This window comes from Callionymus lyra, chromosome 5 (assembly GCF_982586985.1).
Source record: "Callionymus lyra chromosome 5, fCalLyr1.hap1.1, whole genome shotgun sequence".
NCBI classification, from domain to species: Eukaryota; Metazoa; Chordata; class Actinopteri; order Syngnathiformes; family Callionymidae; genus Callionymus; species Callionymus lyra.
In genome coordinates, this window is record NC_141822.1 from 7,565,583 (window position 1) to 7,586,309 (window position 20,727).

The following is a 20,727-nucleotide window of genomic DNA, read 5'->3' on the forward strand; positions in this document are numbered from 1 at the left end:
GTTCGCCCAGATTTCAGAGCAACTTTATAAAGTAATAGGTTCAAAACATGGTCATGATGAGTGATAGTCGATCTTTAACATTTTCAAATATGTTCTTCCAGTTCTATCCAGTCGTGTGAGACTCACAGGAATAAAAACGACATGTTCCTCTGATATTCAATATATCTAAGTACACTAAAGTAACAACTACCCTTCTTCGTCTTCCAGCTCGGATAAAGTCTACGAGTGCCCGGACTACCGCACGGCAGGCGAGTTCTCCTGCTTCTTCAACAAGAAGGACACGTCCATCTGGATCAACTACAACATCACCGTCGTGGCCACCAACGCTCTGGGGAGCACCTTCTCAGACCCCGTGGACATCGACGTGGTCTACATCGGTGAGGAACCAACAACGTTCTTCCGTCACCACGACCCGAGGAATTCGTTCTCCAGAGCGTGGAGAGACGAATAGTGACATTTTATTCTCCTCTACGTTCATCTAGTTTGCTATGAAATATGTATCCGTGCTGATCTGTATTATTGTTATATAAGAAGGTATGAATGTTTCATGACGAACAAGATTATCATGATCCTATGGTCTGGTGAGGGATGTGTTTGGAGATAATGCTTACATGCTCCTCTTTATTCAACAGTGCAGCCCAATCCACCGGAGAAGGTGTCATCATCTATAATGGAGGACAAGAGCTGGCCTTTCCTCAGGGTGTCATGGGAACCGCCTCAGAAGGCGGACACTCGCTCGGGATGGATCACGCTCATGTATGAGATACGCATCAAGCTGGAGGACGAAACCGACTGGGAGGTATTTATTTTAAAATGTTGTTATATTTGCTACTAAATCAGACGTAGCGTTTCATTTAGTGTGTCGACATAAAACACACTTTTATTGTGTGTCACGTGGTGTGCTAGAGTCCACTTTTGTGATGTCAACTCCATGTGTTTACAGATGCACTCGGCAGGCCAGCAGAAGACCTTCAATATATTCAGCCTACGATCAGGTGGCAAGTACCTGGTGCAGGTGCGCTGCAAACCCGACCACGGGTTCTGGAGCGAGTGGAGCGCCGCCTCCAGCGTCAGCTTTCCTGAATGTAAGACTCTATAATCGATTCATTTGTACATTTACGTGTAATGCTTTATATATGTGAAGTCATATGTTTACATCATTAGGTTGATCTGACACAAGCAATAGAATCACAGGTGCCAGTATTTTCCAAAAAGTCAATGAGTTAAATAAATAAAAATCCCTAAAGGCATAATCAAATACCCACTTCTACGGAACGCCAGGAGTGACACAACTAGGTTATAAAAAGGTGATGGAAAATGAGACACCAATGGCAAAAAAAAAAGTTTACCTATGTACATGGGTACATAATTAAAGTATATATATATATATTTCCTCCTCATGTATTACCTCTTCATGTATTAGCTCTTCATGTATTACCTCCTTTTGTATTTCCTCCTCATGTATTGCCTCCTCATGTATTACCTCCTCATGTATTACCTCCTCATGTGTTACCTACTTATTTATTTCCTCCTCATGTATTACCACTAATGTATTCCTCCTCATGTATTACCTCATGTATTACCTATTCATGTATTTCCTCCTCATGTTTTCCTCCTCAAGTATTTCCTCCTCATGTATTACATCCTCATGTATTACCTCCTCATGTATTACCTCCTCGAGTATTTCCTCCTCAAGTATTTCATCCTCAAGTATTTCCTCCTCATGTATTACCTCCTCATGTATTACCTATTCATGTATTTCCTCCTCATGTTTTCCTCCTAAAGTATTTCCTCCTCATGTATTACATCCTCATGTATTACCTCCTCGAGTATTTCCTCCTCAAGTATTTCATCCTCAAGTATTTCCTCCTCATGTATTACCTCCTCATGTATTTCATCCTCAAGTATTTCCTCCTCATGTATTACCTCATTTTGTATTTCCTCCTCATGTATTACCTCTTCATGTGTTACCTACTTATTTATTTCCTCCTCATGTATTACCACTAATGTATTCCTCCTCATGTATTACCTCATGTATTACCTATTCATGTATTTCCTCCTCATGTTTTCCTCCTCAAGTATTTCCTCCTCATGTATTACATCCTCATGTATTACCTCCTCATGTATTACCTCCTCGAGTATTTCCTCCTCAAGTATTTCATCCTCAAGTATTTCCACCTCATGTATTACCTCCTCATGTATTACCTATTCATGTATTTCCTCCTCATGTATTACCTCATTTTGGATTCCCTCCTCATGTATTACCTCTTCATGTGTTACCTACTTATTTATTTCCTCCTCATGTATTCCTCCTCATGTATTACCTCATGTATTACCTATTCATGTATTTCCTCCTCATGTTTTCCTCCTCAAGTATTTCCTCCTCATGTATTACATCCTCATGTATTACCTCCTCATGTATTACCTCCTCGAGTATTTCCTCCTCAAGTATTTCATCCTCAAGTATTTCCTCCTCATGTATTACCTCCTCATGTATTACGTCCTCGAGTATTTCCTCCTCAAGTATTTCATCCTCAAGTATTTCCTCCTCATGTATTACCTCCTCAAGTATTTCCTCCTCATGTATTACCTCCTCATGTATTACCTCCTCATGTGTTACCTCCTCAAGTATTTCATCCTCAAGTATTTCCTCCTCATGTATTACCTCTTCATGTATTTCATCCTCAAATATTTCCTCCACATGTATTTACTCCTCATGTATTACCTCCTCAAGTATTTCCTCCTCATGTATTTCATCCTCAAGTATTTTCTCCTCATGTATTACATCCCCATGTATTCATTCCTCATGTATTACCTCTTCATGTATTACCAATCATGTATTCTCTCCTCATGTATTACCTCTTCATGTATTACCAGTCATGTATTCCCTCTTCATGTATTACCTCCTCATGTATTTCCTCCTCATGTATTTCCTCCTCAAGTATATAAAAAATAAGGACGACTATTAGAATGAAAGCAATTTTCAAAGCAAACATTAAACAATATGATCTTTAGATGGAGCCAACAAGTCTCAGCTCAAGGTCAACATCAGCGTCATTGATGTGATATGCTGAGGAGCACAGATAGCTGACTAAACTCCACATAAACACAGACTGTTATTCCACCTCAAAAGCATCCTGGTGGACACATTAGGGAACTTGATTTATTTTCCAGCACTAGAATACCATGACCGACCCAAAGCATGTTTAAAGTGTAACACCCTGAGGTTTAGCTGATGTTTGGTTAATGGCTCCTCATGACTGTTGTCTTACATTTACAGATGCTCAGAGGGAGAGATCCATGTGGATCCTGATTATCATCTTTTCGGCTTTTATCTTCTTCATCTTCACTTGTTTCCTGCACATGAACAGCAACAGGTAAAACATTCATTCTGTTCATTCAGTGTTGACGGTTATTTATATTAATATAATATGATGTTTTCTTGGTTTTTAATTGTAATTTTCCACTGTATTTATAACCTGCTGCTTAAAATTGATAACGCAATTATTATGATTATTATTAACTTGTTCGTCCTTGAAATAAAATAAAACATATTAAATGACCAATTAAAGTACTTTGTTATGCATTTATCTTTTTCGACACAGCCTGTTCACAAATAAATCTTATAAGTTTTAAATCCATTGACAGTACTAATAAATACATGTATTTTGATATTGAAATTATATTTCCCCCCCCCAATATTTTAATTAAATCTAAAAAAAATGTAGGAGGTGGTTTGATAGTATATTTGTTTATTTTCTATGCCGCTTAATCCCTTATGGGGGTCGCATGGGGGTGGAGTCTATCCCAGATTCTATGGGCGATAGGCGGGGGACACCCTGGACAGGACACCAGCCTGTCACAGGACACACAAACAGACAGACAGACAACCATTCACACACACACTCATACCTCAATTTCCACCAGTTCTCAATCAACCTCTGTATGTTTTTGGACTGTGGGAGGAAACCAGAGTGCCAGAGTAAACCAACACAACATGGGGAGAACATACTAACTCCACACAGAAAATAAATTTGTAGCCTTTTCAATTCAATATAAGAATGTGACAATGATGCCACCAGACAATACACAACTGGTACATGATTCTCCGTTGAATGATTGGCTAAAAGTTCAAATACTCCATTTTTAAATGTTATTATTTTACAAACAAAATGTAACTTTGAATATGTAAGTAAGTAAGTAAGTCACAAAGCGCTTAAACAATCAAAACAATATTCAATAAAGTATATACTTTAAAGGTAAAGATAAAACTGATAACACAACGGGAGTTCCAGAAAATCAAGGGAAAGCCTGAACAAATAGAAACGTCTTAAGATGTTTCTTAAAGGAGTCAGTAGATCCATCAAGCGCAAAGAGAGAGTTGGGGTTAGGGTTTGGGTTATGGAAATTTCGAGGGTTTGGTTTCGGCAAATTTAACCTTTTAACAAAGATATTATTTGATTCAACAATTTATAAAACAATTCAATGCTTAAAAAACAAATTTCAATTAAGAAAAATTTACAGTTTTAACATTTCAATTTTTTTAATTCAACCATTCAATATTCTGATGTCATTAATATACTTTCATACACTTTGAATTTATCTGTCATTAAATTATATATTTTCTCCACAACCCCCAAAAGTGAAACAGTGGCCGAAAAATGGATGAATGGATGAATCTTCTTGAATTGCTAACGTTTAAATAATTTGTCATTGTATTTTGATTTTAATTTTGATAAAATGTTGCTGACGAGTCTTTCTCTTTTCTTTCTTGCATGTGAAGTCTGAGGGACTTCTTTCTGCCGCCGGTTCCTGGTCCTAAAATCAAAGGCTTCGATAAACATCTACTGAAGGTAAATAAAGTTCCTGCTCGGCAGATCAGATCCACCGTCCAAGACTTCGAGAGTCATTGTTGGTGTTTTGATTCCAGGACGGAGACTCTGACTTCAGCGCCCTGGTGGTCTGCAACTTCCCCCCGACCACGCTGTCCAGCTACGACGAGCTGGTGGTGGAGTACCTGGAGGTGTTCTCGCCCGAGGAACAGGAGTCCATGCTGGACGAGCGCAAGCATCTCCGCGGAGGCCTGGTCAAGTCCGACGACCTGGCGTCCGACAGCGACTCGGGTCACGGCAGCTGCGACAGCCACACCCTGCTGATGGACAAGTGCGAGCAGACCAAGAGGGAGATCAACCGGGATGAAGGGATTAGAGGACGAGAGACGAGGAAAGACTGGGAGGAGAACGACTTCTCCAACGACGGCGCCGACAGTCCCGACATGTCGAGCGGAAGGGTGAAAACGTGGCCGTCGGTCTTCGCTCCCTTTCAGAAGACGAGCGCGATGGAACTGTCCGGACAGAACTTCTTCTCCGACAGCTTGTTGCAGCCCAGCTCCTCCATCCCCACCCTGGTCTGTCAGAGCACCCAGGAGGGTCGGGAATACTGGGAGTTCTGCTCCAAACCGGCTCAGACCCTCCATCAGACCTGGAGTGACGCCGACATTTCGAGGATCCGTCACAAGGATCTCCCCGCGGAACCCTACGTGGAGGTCCAGAGGGTCAACGACAGGAACATGGTGCTGCTCCAGCCTGTGGAGCGGGACAGACAGTGCCCTCTAGAGGCCGCGGAGAAGGACTACAGCAAAGTGAAGCGAGGGGATGGTGGAGATGTTCTGCTTCTCCAGACTCATTTGAAGGACGTTTCATCGTCGCCGGATGAAACATCAGACAAGGGACTGACAGCCAGTGGTTATGTCGATACAGCAACTTTGTTCCAACCTCTTCACTTATAGAGCTTTTTTTAAAATGATGACACTGACGATTCCTTAAAACACAAACTTTGGATTACTAGTCCTGCTGTTTCATCTTTTGATCTTGTTCATGTTTTCATCTCCTTACAAATTCTATGTGTTTGGATCATTTAAATTAAGTGATGGGAATGAACTCTATTTTGACTGATAATAATAATGTGATAATCATGCAATTGATTTTGTTACTACTGTAAGATACAGTTTAGCCTTATTAATCCTGTTAATAATATATATAAGACTTTTTTTTTGTTTCTAATTGAAAATGATATGCTGTAAATAACATGTATATAATTTGTATATATATGTGTTGAAATTCTATTCTATGTGTGTACGTCTTATTGCTTGACACGGTTGTTATTATCGACACTTAACGAAATTGATGTAACAAGATATACAACATTTGTATTAAAAGGGAGAAAGAGATTAAATGATAAGAGATAATTCAATAGTTTTAAAAAGACATTTAGGGAATTTGGGTGCATTTAAAATAAGCCACGTGATCATTTTATTGTGATGCTTTAAACACGTGATGCTTTCCGTGAAGAACCTCAATGATTATTTTTTGTAATAAATGAAAAATGTGAACGACCATGTTTTTCTGTTCAGTAGTAAATCCTGCATTCAATTACCTATTTCACTTATGAGTCTATCTACAGTTAAATTAACGTAGAAATGATCGAAGGAATATTTATAATCTCTTATCATTCATGTCATATCTTAAACAAATACAATCTTCTTGAAAATGCAAAAGATTTGCAGGAGTGATACACAAATAATCACTTATTTTCCTTTCACATTATTATTAAAGTATACAAAATCGATCAGTTAATAATGAAATACATCTATAATAGGTTAAAGAGAAATTCGAACGTTTGATTAGGGACCAGCAACATTGTATTTTTGTTAGTATTATTATTTTTAATGTATTTAGTTTGCGTTATAGGAACATTGGAAAACTTGCGCCAACTGTTAACTTGCTAAATTAAAAAATAAATATATTAATTTCTGATCGTTTAAATTTGCGAAATATTAAACGAGTAAATAAATCTAAATTATTTATCGTAAATTTACCTAATGCAAGTGTGTGTGGATAATCTAAAGTATTATTGTTTATCTACAATATAATTTTGATATATATTTATATTTTTAAATCTCACGGTGCATAGTCATGCGCAGACGACGCGTGACGTAACGGCACCTGATTGGTTGACCATTTTCCCGACTTTACGTTAGAGAAAACTTGAAGAGAAAAAGTTTAAAGTTCGCAGAAGTGGTCAGCATAGACTCGTGCATGCTGGACACCGTCGTGAAGGTCAAACATGTACAGACTAGTGTCCGCGGTTAATGCTCGGTTCGTCGGAGCCTCGTGCAGGTCGCAGGTCAAGTTCCACTGGTCAGCGGGTGAGTTCAACATTCTGAGTTAGAAGATAATAAAGTGACTTTTAACACTTTGTTTGAACAGGAACCTGAATATTAATATCACAATGATGTATACCGTCTCGATCTTTTACTTGAATTGTAGACATTTCGTTATTTTTGGTGGGTTTATATTAATTGTTATTTTACTTTGAAAACCATCACCACCTATGGTTGGAGTTAAAAATGGCCAATTCCGAAAATATTGTTTTTCAGTTGAGCTCCTGAACGCATCACAATAAAGGGACCTGAACTCACCGTTTCAGCTTTTGGGATTTAAAACAAAACAAAAAATCGTTTTATTTTTTTAAATTACGAGCTTAAAGGTGAACAAGAAGAAAAATAATAAAGTAAAATGATCTATTGGTTTCGTTCATGTTCTTGGCTTTACATTAAATAAAAATACTTCTAACTATTTACTTTTATGAATTAATACTACTATTAAACTTAAGTATAATTAATTAGATAATAATTCATTAAACAAGTTAAACAAATTAATCTATATATATACAGTATATATATATATATATAAATAGTACGAGTTATTTTTTTGGAGATAATAAATCTTGCTGACCATAACCACACCCACTCTGCTGTGATTGGTCAAACGTGGAGGTTTGTCACCTCGCGTCATCAATCCCGGAAGTCTCCACCTACAAGGGACTCATTGTATAAACAAAGCGGGCCGTGATTACAGCTGGCTGGAGGAGGAGTGAAGCCGTTATTACATCATAATGGACTCCGCCCTCGTAACCTCTTGTTTGCCCAGATTTCAGAGCAACTTTACAAGGTAATACGTTCAGAACATGGTCATGATGAGGAACTTACTGCATCTTTTTATGTGAGTAATTATATACAATCTAAAACAAACATGGTTGACGAGAGTAAACCTTTTTTTTACACTGCAATGTAACTGCAAAGGAAACTTGTTTGTCAATCAAAAAGTAAACAGACAAACGCATTATTTATTAATGTGATAAGAATACATTCATTAATGCAAAAATGAACCAAGAGGAGAGCTGTCATACATAATTAAACTGTATATACACAACTTTATAGACAATTTGACAAGGGGCGAATGTGTTTGCGGTATCCCTTGTGTAGTCTCTGGGTCAAAATTACACGAAGGCCTGAAAACAAATGTATTTGTGGTATCCCTTTTGTTGTCCCTTGATCAAGATGACACGATGCCCCGAAAACAAATGTATTTGTGGTATCCCTTGTGTTGTTTCTGGGTCAAGATGACCCGAAGGCACGAAAAACAAGTGTGTTTGTGGTATCCCTTGTGTTGTCTCCGTTCATCTTGAACCAGAGACAACACAAGGGTTAAACACTATCATCATCGTAGGTCACGATATCAAAATTAACATTAATGTACTTCGATCTTTTGCAAAATAGACCACATAAAATGACTTGGCAGGCCGATTTTGGGCCACATGTCATGAGTTTGACTATGTTTAGACATAACATTGTTTCCTTATTAGTTTCCCTTATATTTCAGGTGCGTTGTGTCAGAAAGCATCATTCAACAGCCTCCCTTCAGACTCTCCCCAGATGCCACCATGCAACTTCACGCCAGAGCAATATCAGGTACAAACTCTCACCAGAACCATTTTGAAGACTTTAACACTGGTGTCCCATCAGGGAATGTCCAAAGAGCGGATGCTGGAGATCCGCAAACTCAACTGCAACCCCATGACCATGAAGGTCACCTACTACAAGAAGCCCGTGTTCATCCATCAGGGACACATGCAGTGGTTGTGGGACGTGGACGGGAGGAGATATCTGGATCTGTTTGCTGGCGTGGCCACCGTCAGTGTGGGTCACTGTCACCCGTAAGAGCTTTGTTTAGAAAACGGTGTCGTCTCATGAACTGATCTTCACGTTGACGCCACAGAAAAGTAACGAAAGCAGCGGAGCAGCAGCTGAAGAAGCTCTGGCACACCACCAACATCTACGTCTATCCTGCTCTGCACGAGTACTGTGAGAAACTAGCCTCGTATCTGCCTGATCCACTCAAGGTCGTTGTTTCACTACAAACTATTTCTGTTTGGTGTGACTTTAAGGCGTGTCTTTTTTTTTAATTTTGCCTCCAGGTGATTTATTTGACCAACAGTGGATCAGAAGCTAACGATCTCGCGATGCTAATGGCTCGACTTCACACGGGGAATTTTGACATCATCACGTTCAGGTACAGAATTTGTTTAATTATCTTAAACCAAGATGTTCTTAAAGGTCAACTAATGTGAAAACCCTCCTGACTCACATGTTTGATATGATGACGTCTTCCTCTCCAAGATGCAGTAAGTCCATCATTATGACCATGTTTTGAACTTATTACTTTATAAAGTCCGTCTGTAATGAGGGCGAACGAGAGGTTACGAGAGCGCAGTCCATTATGACGTAAGAATGGATTCACTCCTCCTCCAGCCAGCTGTGATCACGACCCAGCTTTGTTTATACAAAGAGTCCCTTGGAGTTGGAGACTTCCGGGATTGTTGACACGCAGTGACAAACCTTTGTGCTTTAAATCTAAAAAAGATTCTAGAGTAAAAAAAGAAAGAAATAAAGCAAAAGAACATTATTTAAATACACAGCAACATAAATAACATCAGAAACAATAGTTATAACATTGTAACTGATCACATAATAAAAATCTAAGAAAACAAATACAAAAACATAAATTAACTTTATAGTAAATATTTGGTTCTGTAAGAAATAAAAGTCTTAAAAAAGGGAAAGAACTCAAGCATTTCTTATGAAGCCATGGACATGAAAGGATTACATTTGTGGACACAAAATACTCATTTGAATCAGTATTTTGTGTCCACGAATTACTAGAAATGATTGAATGTATGTATTTTTGAACTTCTATACTGTCACAAGCCTGGAAAGCTCTACTGGTCGAGTACTTCAATTATTTTCAAAAAGTTTATTGTTCACACCCAGCGCTTGGAATGAAGATTTTACATAGTTATTTTAGGTTTTTCTACTTTCTTTATACAGTTATTGAGGTATTTACTTAATGTAATGTCTCTTATTTTATTGTGTTTCATTCATCGTAATAATTCATCTTCATAATTCAAATTTATTGGATTGTTTTTCTTCTGGTGTAAGCTTGAAGGTGAGCTATTATTCAGCCAATCATGTGACGCACAGACATTCATGTGACGACTTATATCATTGTTTTTTGTTTAAAAGGCTACAAATGAAAAATATTGAATTTTGAATATTTATATTTGAAATATTGTTATTAGAATATCAAACACTGTGTAAAAAAATAAATACAAAATTTGAGAAAATAAAAATGCTATTTATTGAAATTAAATTTAAATATTCACCTTTAACATTTAAACCAAATGAATAATATTGAATGTTTTATATTTGTATTTTAATCATTGGAATTAGAATATCAAACTCTATGTATGAAAAAAAAAAGAAACATTTTGAGTAAGTAAAAAATGCAATTTAATTAAATTAAATTTAAATATTCACATTTAACATTTACACCTTTATATTTGAACTATTGTAATAAGAATATCAAACTCTGTGTAAAAAAAACAAACACGCAACTTTTCTACTGACAAATTATTGAATCCAATAATTCATAAAAAATAAAAAAAAAACTTTCAATATAGAAATAATTGAATAAAATATTTCAAAAAACATTAAAAACATGTTTTCAATGTAAAATCAAAGTTTCAACAATCGAAATGTTATATCCAACCTTATAATATGGTTACAACATGGCACTGATATACTTTGATATGTTTGGTCCTCCAGGGGCTCGTATCACGGAGGAAGTCCACAGACGATGGGCCTGACCTCGAACGCCTCGTACAAGTACCCCGTGGCTAACGGCATGGGCTGCACAAATGTACGTTGTTTTTGTTTTCTATCCTCATGCTGTCCTGCCTCAGGGTTATTAAAAGTAGAGCCGGGGGGACACGTGGACTGTCCTGACTGGGTTTCTATCCACTCTACAGACCATGTGTCCGGACGTGTTCAGAGGTCTGTGGGGGGGGAGTCACTGTAGAGACTCTCCGGTCCAGACCATCCGAGAATGTAACTGCGCTCAAGGTACACACACACACACTCACACACACACACACACACACACACACACACACACACTCACACACACACACACACACTCAAAAAAAAACCAACACGCTCTAGTTAGTCATTTACTCTCTCCTGTCATGCGGGTTAACTGTTATAACTCATGTCCTACTCTTGACTTTTTCACTGTAGTTTTTAAATCTGTGTTTACGGTGTCCTTGTGTGCTTTGAACGGTGCCTTATTAATAAACTAAATTATTTTATTATTAACGCTCTAAAACAATATAAATACAAAGCATTATAATGAAATTTAAGCACTTTGTAACTGCAATTATAAACACAAAAACGTTTAATTTGTCAATACAAAATATATTTTCAGAATATAAAAATTAAATAATATGAATGTAATACAAAGAAATTGGATCATTATGCTTTAAAAGAATAATCATAACGCACTTTAAAACATTTTTATCGTCAGCAATTATATACTTTATATATACAGATAATACATTATATGAGTGCTTTGCTTATAACTATATTACAACTGTTTATAATGCCTTATAATCACTGTTTATATAAATAATAACATGGTTATTAGTAGTGATGTTCTGATGAAGCTTCATGAAACAGTGTCATTATCTTCAGAGTCCACTAGATGGCGTCTCTGCACTATTTTCCTTTGTTTTGAATAACTGTTCTAATGAAACATCATTTTTAAACTGATGGCGCCACCTACTGACCTCTGAAAAACATGACACTGTTTCATGAAGCTTCATCAACAGATCACAAGTGAAAAATATATACTTCTAATCTATGCTAGAACAACACAAAACATAAAAATGTACTTTACATTAGATTTTTTTTTCCTTCATTGTAAAACATCAGTTTGAGATTTCAAGTAAGTTCAAATGAGCTTTTATTTTGACAGGCCATCCCCCTAGTCTCTTTGGTGTAAATCATGATAGTAAAAATTGTAGAAGAAGTGTTTACAGTTCAAAGTTCACATTTGTCGATCATTCACCTCTTTTGACGTCCACGTTTGACCAAGAATCCACAGCAACACAAAGTCCCAAGATGAGTGAATTTTTTCCCTGAATAACTAGACGTGACCGACTTCATTCCTCAGATATGAAGAGTCTTTGAAAGTATATCTTGTGTAGGTTCCTGCGCGGCCAACGAACAGTACATCTCTCAGCTGAAGGAAACGTTTGCCACGAGTGTTCCGAGTCGCATCGCCGCGTTCTTCGCGGAACCCATCCAGGTCAGTCGTTCTCAAAAGAGATCCCACTGGACGCTGAGGTGAACTTCTGCTCAGGGAGTCAATGGAGCCGTGCAGTACCCCAAGAACTTCCTCAAGGAGGCCTACGGCCTGGTCCGGGACAGAGGAGGGGTTTGCATCGCGGACGAGGTGGGATTCCAGTTCAGATGAGATGTTGGGAGTTAAAGCAGGAAAAAGAATGTGACCTGATTTCTTCCCATCAGGTTCAAACTGGTTTCGGACGCACCGGGAGTCATTTCTGGGGGTTTCAAGGACATGACGTCGTCCCTGATGTGGTCACAATGGCGAAGGGCATCGGTAACGGCTTCCCGATGGGGGCTGTGGTCACAACTCCAGGTGAGCTACTTGAATCCGTGATTAACCCGGAACCCTGACCCAAATAGACATGAAACTTTATTGAATTTATTTAAGAAAATAAACTTTTCAAAACACTGAAAAATTACCAGAAACAACCGTTCAATTGTAGTTTATGATAATGAATCTGGATTTTTTTTTTCTCGATAAAAGCTCTTTTGAAATATGTTTCCATTTCATCCATAGATCAGAGAGCGTAGAGTTGATTAAATAAAAACTGGAAATGGTTCCGGGAGCTGAAAGTGACAGATCTTTGGTTGAAAGTCCACAAGTTGTGAGAGTTTTCGCATCAATGAAAAATAAAGAATCTAAATCAGAGTTTGAATCCAAGCATTTCTAATGTTGTTGTTCATGTTTAATCTGCTCTGTTCTCAAGGTCTTATGCTTTTTAATGGACTTTAACAATGTTTGATCAGTTCACTTACTGACGAGTGCCGTTCAGAGACATTTCAAAGCATAATCAAGTCGTAAAACACACTTATTTTGTGTCAAATATCTACAATTAAATGAAGATAAAATGTAGCAGAACTACATTGGATGCTTAACTTTTATCGGGTCAGATAGTTTTACTTGACTTTATTTCGGGGATTTAGTCTGAAAATGCTGACGCCATCAATGAAATCTAAGAACTAGTGACCATTGAATTTCTCACTCCTATAAATGAACAACAATTATTTAACAACATCTACTTGAAAACGTAACTTTGCAAACTCAACATTGCATATGAGCCGCCATCCCTCTCAACAACCAGATCGGCAACGGCGAACTGAACATAAGCTACCCTAATGCTTTGCCGCCCAGCCAACCTATGACACCCATTAATGATTTTCGACATGGCAACGTAGACGTCAAATTTTAAGTAGAGCATATAAAGTACAGAGCAGTGTTTAAGAAAGGCTTCATTTGAGTTCATTGTTTTGTTGGCACCGTAAGTAAGGTGGGTGAGGAAATGAGAGCCTCCCACTAAGTTCTGTGCTTGTGTTGAAGCTTAGCTGCTGCTCCGTTATATAACAAGGGAAGTTTGTTGTTCCTGACGGCAGCTTGATACAGTGTATCTAAAGAAAAAGACTGAAGAAATCTGCAATAAAACAATGTATCAACTTTTAACATAATCAAAGTTATTGTCTTGCTTCTGTCGTTTCCTTCACTATGTTATTGAAAACCTACAATCCTTACAAAGCAAGAAAACTCTGATTCCACCTTATATCAAATGATGGTAAAGTGATCTAGAACAAAGGTTTTCAAAGTGGAGGCCACTAGGGGGCGCTAAGAGGGCGTCATACAACTAGGGAAAGGGAAGAATTGGATTTAATATATGTTAGAGTAAATAAAAAAACATTTTTAAGAATCATTTGCCCTGAAGATGCAACACAAAACTCCCACGTTCTCCAGATTCTCAGGTTCCCGATTGTAAATAAAAAACACCTCCTGTGATGATGTCACTTCCTGTGTCATCCCAGCTGTTTGCACCTGTTGCTAAGTAGCAAGTAGCTAACCAGTTAGCTCGATGTGGAAAAGTCGGGCAAAAGTTGAAAGGAGCAACATCCGTGCCATGGAAGATGAAGCTGCTAAAAAAGCTTAGATCTAGAGGGTGGCTAAAATATATTTATTAAAAAAAGGCAAAAAATTAAGTCTTGATTTACAGCAAAATGGCCTTGATTGTACAAATGTTAAATAAATAATACATGTGGAAAAGTGAATAAAAATAAAATTATGTTTCTAATTTAATGCATTTGCTTTGTTTTGCAAAAAGGGGTCAGAGGTCATGGGCTATAGGCGTGTGTGGGGTGGGAGGTGGGGTTGGACCCCCTGAAATGGAACATTAATTGATTATATTTGTTTGTTTTTTTATTTTTTTCCTACAGAAATTGCAGCTTCGTTTGGCAAAGGCGTTCACTTCAATACGTTCGGAGGAAACCCAGTCGCCTGTGCCGTGGCTTCGTCAGTGCTTGATGTAAGAATTGATCTTTTTATTTTTGGTGAAAAACTGTTTTACACTCTGATTATATCAGTTAACATCAGAATCAACGTAATCAGAACATAATCATCTACCCAGGTTTTATTTTTTATTTTTCCCTCTGGTCTGATGACGCTTCATGAAACAGTGTCATTATGTTCAGAGTCCACTAGATGGTAGTGATGTGTTGATGACGCTTCATGAAGCAGTGTCATTATGTACAGAGTCCACTAGATGGTAGTGATGTGTTGATGAAGCTTCATGAAGCAGTGTCATTATGTACAGAGTCCACTAGATGGTAGTGATGTGTTGATGACGCTTCATGAAGCAGTGTCATTATGTTCAGAGTCCACTAGATGGTAGTGATGTGTTGATGACGCTTCATGAAGCAGTGTCATTATGTACAGAGTCCACTAGATGGTAGTGATGTGTTGATGAAGCTTCATGAAACAGTGTGATTATCTTCAGAGTCCACTAGATGGTAGTGATGTGTTGATGAAGCTTCATGAAACAGTGTCATTATCTTCAGAGTCCACTAGATGGTAGTGATGTGTTGATGAAGCTTCATGAAGCAGTGTCATTATGTACAGAGTCCACTAGATGGTAGTGATGTGTTGATGAAGCTTCATGAAACAGTGTCATTATCTTCAGAGTCCACTAGATGGTAGTGATGTGTTGATGAAGCTTCATGAAACAGTGTCATTATGTACAGAGTCCACTAGATGGTAGTGATGTGTTGATGAAGCTTCATGAAACAGTGTCATTATGTACAGAGTCCACTAGATGGTAGTGATGTGTTGATGAAGCTTCATGAAACAGTGTCATTATGTACAGAGTCCACTAGATGGCTTCTCTGCACTATTTTCCTTATGTTTTGAACAACTGTTCTAATGAAACATCATTTTTAAAATGATGGCACCCCCTACTGACCTCTGAACAACATGACACTGTTTCATAAAGCTTCATCAGATCACCACTAGTTTCTACTATTTCTATCGGGCTCTTCCTACATGATGACATCACAGGTTGCAAATGAAAACTTTCTAAAACCTTTTTTTTTAAGAGAAAGAAACTTCAACTGTTTGGAGAACACTTTGTACCAACATAAAACATTTATATTAACAAAAAGACACACATAACTTTCACCCCAACATGATGTGTCCGACTCTATGTGGCGACGCCTCTGATTGGCTGAACCCTGTCCAACACCACTTTTTAAACTTATGAGTAATGAACCAATTACCTTCTTATAATTAGAGAAGCTATTTATTTCGATATCCCCGTTAGTCACTTGTAGGTTTGTATTATGTAGTAAAGTCACATATTAATGATTTTCCGTGAAACACATATGAGCCAATCAGTGGCGTCGTCCCAGACTAGGAAGTGACAAACGATCAGATCGAATGGTACGATTGGAAAATAAAGTTTTTATTTAAATAAAAGCGTTTTTATTGTGTGGTATAATAAATCATTGTCGTTGATAGTTTTGTTTACTTGAAAAATGTTTAAGTTTGCGCAGATTATCACATAGGAAGATGGACCGAAAATGGTACTTTTGCTGTATTAGCTACTGGATCCAATATATATATATATATATATATATATATATATATATATATATATTAAAGATTCTGTCATGACTGCCACCTGCGTTTCAATTTAATACATCTAAATTTTGATTAAGAATCAGATTTCAAACGCTAGAAAAGGATACATGATTCTAAAGATTATATAAAAATAGTTATAAAATATTGGATTATTTTTAAATGGCAACAATTTGGGAACAAAATGAACAGATTTTTAGACCCCAGGTTTTTACTCTCTGAGTGTTTTTCTAGTTGATCTACGCTCGGTGATCAATCGTAATGTGGTCAACAAGGACAGAAGGCTCCTCTGTGGGGTCGTCCTGACCCCTAAATAAGAACATAGGTGTGCTCAAGCAAAGTTGCATCCTGGGTCATCAATTAGTTAAATGGAGGTTGAAGCTCGACTGGTTTGCTGGTTTATTTCATCAAAGCACTTACTGGGCACCGTCGGCTGAAAACGTTCCACGGTTGAGGTGGTCGTAATGTAATGACGGACGGGGGGAACCATATTGTAGAATAAAATGATAATAAATCTTATTATGAAAGTGTGAACTCCAGATGATCGTCATGAACTTTTGTCACTCAGACGATTGAAGGCGAGGGTCTGCAGCAGAACAGCCTGGAGGTGGGAACGTACTTCATGACCGAGCTGGCCAAGCTCCGAGACAAGTACGAGATCATTGGAGACGTTCGTGGAAAAGGCCTGCAGATCGGGATAGAAATGGTCAAAGACAAGGTGAGCTGTTGTGCAACACGTCGACAAAGACCAGATAAGTTACTAAGAAACTAAAACCATCAAATGTGTTTCTGAGAAAACATGTAGTAACAACTAGATTGTGTTTTAGTGATCAGGAATGATCATGTTATTCTTGTGTTTTCTATTAGTATTATTATTAGCAGTAGCAGTATTATTAACAAAATTATTAGCAGTAGCAGTAGCAGTATTATTAACAAAATTATTAGCAGTAGTATTAGTAGTAGTAGTAGTAGTAGTAATAGTAGCAGTAGTATTAGTATAAGAAGTAGTAGTAGTAGCAGTAGTAGTAGTAGTAGTAGTAGTAGTAGTAGCAGTAGTAGTAGTAGTAGCAGTAGCAGTAGTAGTAGCAGGAGTATAATAAGTAGTAATAGTAGCAGTAGTATTAGTATAAGAAGTAGTAGCAGTAGTATTAGTATAATAAGTAGCAGTGCAGTAGCAGTAGCAGTAGTATAATAAATAATAGTAGTAGCAGTAGTTGTAGTACTAGTAGCAGTAGTAGTAGCAGTAGTATACTAAGTAGTAGTAGTAGTAGTAGTAGTATAGGAGAAGTAGTAGTAGCAGTAGTATAATAAGTAGTAGTAGTAGCAGTGGTAGTATAACAAGTAGTAGTAGTTGTAGCAGTAGTATAAGAAGTAGTAATAGTAGTATAAGAAGTAGTTGAAGTTGCAGTAGTATAACAAGTAGCTGTAGTAGTAGTATAGGAGTAGTAGTAGTATCAGTAGTATAATAAGTAGTAGTAGTAGTAGTAGCAGTAGAATAACAAGTAGTAGTGGTAGTATAAGAAGTAGTAGTAGTATATTGTTTTTAATAATTTCCTTTGTATGTTTTTTTCCCTTAATTGACATAAATACTTCAATGTCATATTCTGATGATTCCATCAGTTGAAAAAAGGTTGTTTCATTAGAACAGGTGTTCAAAACAAATTAATATAGTGCAGAGACGCCATCTAGTGGACTCTGAAGATAATGACACTGCTTCACTACTTCTCTTCTGAACACGTTGTTGATCTAAGAAGTCATTTAGTTGAACTGAAACCTCGAATCTTTACTTTGTGGTTCCACAGGCGAGCAGAGAACCTCTTCCTCCTCACGCCATGGCCGACATATTTGAAGATATCAAAGACATGGGCATCCTCATCGGGAAGGGAGGCATCTATGGACAGGTGAAGAATAGTTTCATCTTAAAAACATTGTTTACTCGGATTATAAAAATCTACTATGATTCAAGTGAACCCTGTGTTTGTTTCAGACCTTCAGGATCAAGCCTCCCATGTGTGTGACGAAGGAAGACGCTGACTTCTTTCTGGCGGTTTTTAACAAGAGTCTTCAGAACCACGTGGCGAGGATGTGAACCTGAAACAGTGAAACTGCCATTAGTTGTTTTTTAAGTTTAAGACCCGAGGAACCGTCCAAGCTGAGACAATTCAACAATGAAACATTTGAGTCAAGAGAAGACTTTATTGAAAACTCATGATTGTTTATTTTAATTTGTCGAAGAAACAATGCTGTACAATCTTGAGAAGAATCTATACAAGTATAATTTATTATAAATCATATATTATATGAGAAAACCCGACAAACCAATGAATGAGTCTTGAATCAAAGCACTTCTTCTGCTGCGTTTTTTAGGCGATTGAGTTCATTTTTCCACTGTCCTCGACCACCCTCTAGTGGTGATATACAGCCTATGAAGTTATGTATATCACCACTAGAGGGGAGTCGAGGACAGGTGGGAAATTATATATATTGATTATAGATAATAAACTCTGGACTAGAGATTTATATACACCCGTCCTGACAATATTTCTATTTTTTTTGTACCTACTTTTAATTTTGATTCAATCTGATAAGAAAAACACACATTTTCAAAATAAAATATATCTATTTTATAAAATACAGAAAGACGTCTTTGTTAAAACCCTCACAATCACAAATCGAATAAAGGACATTTTTTAGGGCCCAGTTTCAATATAAGGATATAGATACTAGCTGTTAAGACCAGAAGGAAGTAATAAAATATGCTTTTATTTTGTATTTGTTAACGCCTAGTTGAGCATTTCCGTCACCAGCGCTTCCTGCATACCTCAGTGCTATCGAAATATTATTGGCTGAATTAGTTTTTTGTTGCTATTTTTTATTGTTGTTGTTTTTTTTGTTGTATTTAAAGCAAAAAAAAACTTTTTTTAAGTAATTTAATTTAATATTTTGTATATTGAAAAGTGGCAAATATTTTATTTTCATTTTTTCTCAATAATAATCAAGCTCCAGTAGTCAAACGAAAATTTTCTGAATCCAATATTTTTTCATTTATAGCCTTTTCAATTAAATTAAAAAAAAAATATATATATATAAAAATTGAACCATTTTAAAATGACTTCTATTATGTATTTAAAAATAATAATAATAATTTGATGCTTAAAAAAAACAAATCACTTCAATAAAGAAAATTAATTTTTTCCAGATTTAAGTTGTATTAAAATAAAAATAAAGATGTATTAAATTAAAACCTTCAATATTCTGATGACACTGATATACTTCAAAATAAACCCTCATACACTTTAATATTTAATATCAAGTATCGGTTTAAACACAGCATTATCTTCGTGTTTAATTATTTTCTTGCTCAGCACAGAAACCAAGATACATCAATATATTTTATCATATTATTATTGTGGAGATCACCTTTTTTTAATTTTTGGCCTGGTTAATCCTAACATAAACAGATGCTCCTGAATGTTTCCCTTGGATGTTTTGTTTGCTTTCACTCCAGCGAGACGTCTCTAGATTCCTTCTCCGTCCGTCAAAGACATTACACAGACTCCACACACAACGATAACATTTCTTCATAACCAGGGTTTTGCGAAGGTTCACTAAGCTTCATGAAGGTTCATGACGTCTCTCGTACCCACCACATCGTGGTGCATGCTTGAGCTGCTGAAAAGAGCCATTAACGTCGGGCCTTATCTAAATATTTATCGGCTGCCAAGCGACCAAAAAAATGGCCTCCATGAAGAGGAGTTTACAATCCTGTCAAGAGTTTGAGTTTTACAGCTGCGGATGAAGAACATCTGAGGCCGTGAAGTAAGTCAGTGGTTTGAACACTGTTTATGTTTGGCTCGAGAAATGGAAAGTATTCACTAGTTCTTGTAACTGAAAGATAATCTTTCCTTAATAACAAGTGAAGAAAACACACGATGAGCAGCTGTTGTTTTTTTTTTTTTAACTGTACTGGTTAATGATGCATTTCTTTCTGTAGCCAAGTCTCTACTTTTGACATTTTTTACCTCACAGAGCAGAGAATAACATGGTTTTTATCACCTTTTTGGTATTTCTCAAGTCACCTGAAAGCAGTGCTCCGGGACTTTATCTGTGTTTTTATGTTTTTTTTAACTGTAACTGAATTACGTAAAACATGTTTTCCTACCGCTCTTATGGTTTCCTCTTCAGAAAGCAATGACAATGACATGAAGCTATGTTCTTAACCAAACCGTACACATATAGTACAATCTAA

At 37.0% G+C, this 20,727-nt stretch overlaps 2 protein-coding genes across 3 annotated transcripts in view; both read left to right on the top strand.

Annotated features, from left to right (window-relative positions):
* The window catches only part of prlra (prolactin receptor a), a 16,100-nt gene extending 9,785 nt beyond the window's left edge, over positions 1-6,315 (top strand). For both annotated transcript variants that reach the window (XM_087792424.1, XM_087792423.1), the window contains exons 4-9: positions 208-377; positions 633-799; positions 944-1,085; positions 3,281-3,377; positions 4,784-4,853; positions 4,931-6,315. In XM_087792424.1, the coding sequence (XP_087648550.1) occupies positions 208-377; positions 633-799; positions 944-1,085; positions 3,281-3,377; positions 4,784-4,853; positions 4,931-5,788 (1,504 nt within the window). In that variant the 3' untranslated portion in view covers positions 5,789-6,315. The remainder of the gene's footprint in view (positions 1-207; positions 378-632; positions 800-943; positions 1,086-3,280; positions 3,378-4,783; positions 4,854-4,930) is intronic.
* A 746-nt stretch (positions 6,316-7,061) lies between these two features.
* Positions 7,062-19,467, top strand: agxt2 (alanine--glyoxylate aminotransferase 2). Its single transcript, XM_087792425.1, has 14 exons — positions 7,062-7,207; positions 8,724-8,812; positions 8,867-9,057; positions 9,120-9,243; positions 9,319-9,413; positions 11,006-11,099; positions 11,209-11,302; positions 12,445-12,545; positions 12,600-12,692; positions 12,767-12,899; positions 14,783-14,871; positions 17,047-17,196; positions 18,281-18,379; positions 18,466-19,467. Exons 1-14 carry the CDS (start codon positions 7,126-7,128, stop codon positions 18,565-18,567), a joined length of 1,536 nt encoding a protein of 511 aa, XP_087648551.1. The 5' UTR covers positions 7,062-7,125; the 3' UTR covers positions 18,568-19,467.
* The last annotated feature ends 1,260 nt before the right edge of the window (positions 19,468-20,727 follow it).

Bases quoted from the DNA above. Each gene is read 5' to 3' on its own strand.
- agxt2 (XM_087792425.1), top strand. From the start codon at position 7,126: ATGTACAGACTAGTGTCCGCGGTTAATGCTCGGTTCGTCGGAGCCTCG. The intron at 12,900-14,782 runs GTGAGCTACTTG...TTTTTCCTACAG, and splicing joins GGCTGTGGTCACAACTCCAG to AAATTGCAGCTTCGTTTGGC. The intron at 14,872-17,046 runs GTAAGAATTGAT...TTTGTCACTCAG, and splicing joins TGGCTTCGTCAGTGCTTGAT to ACGATTGAAGGCGAGGGTCT.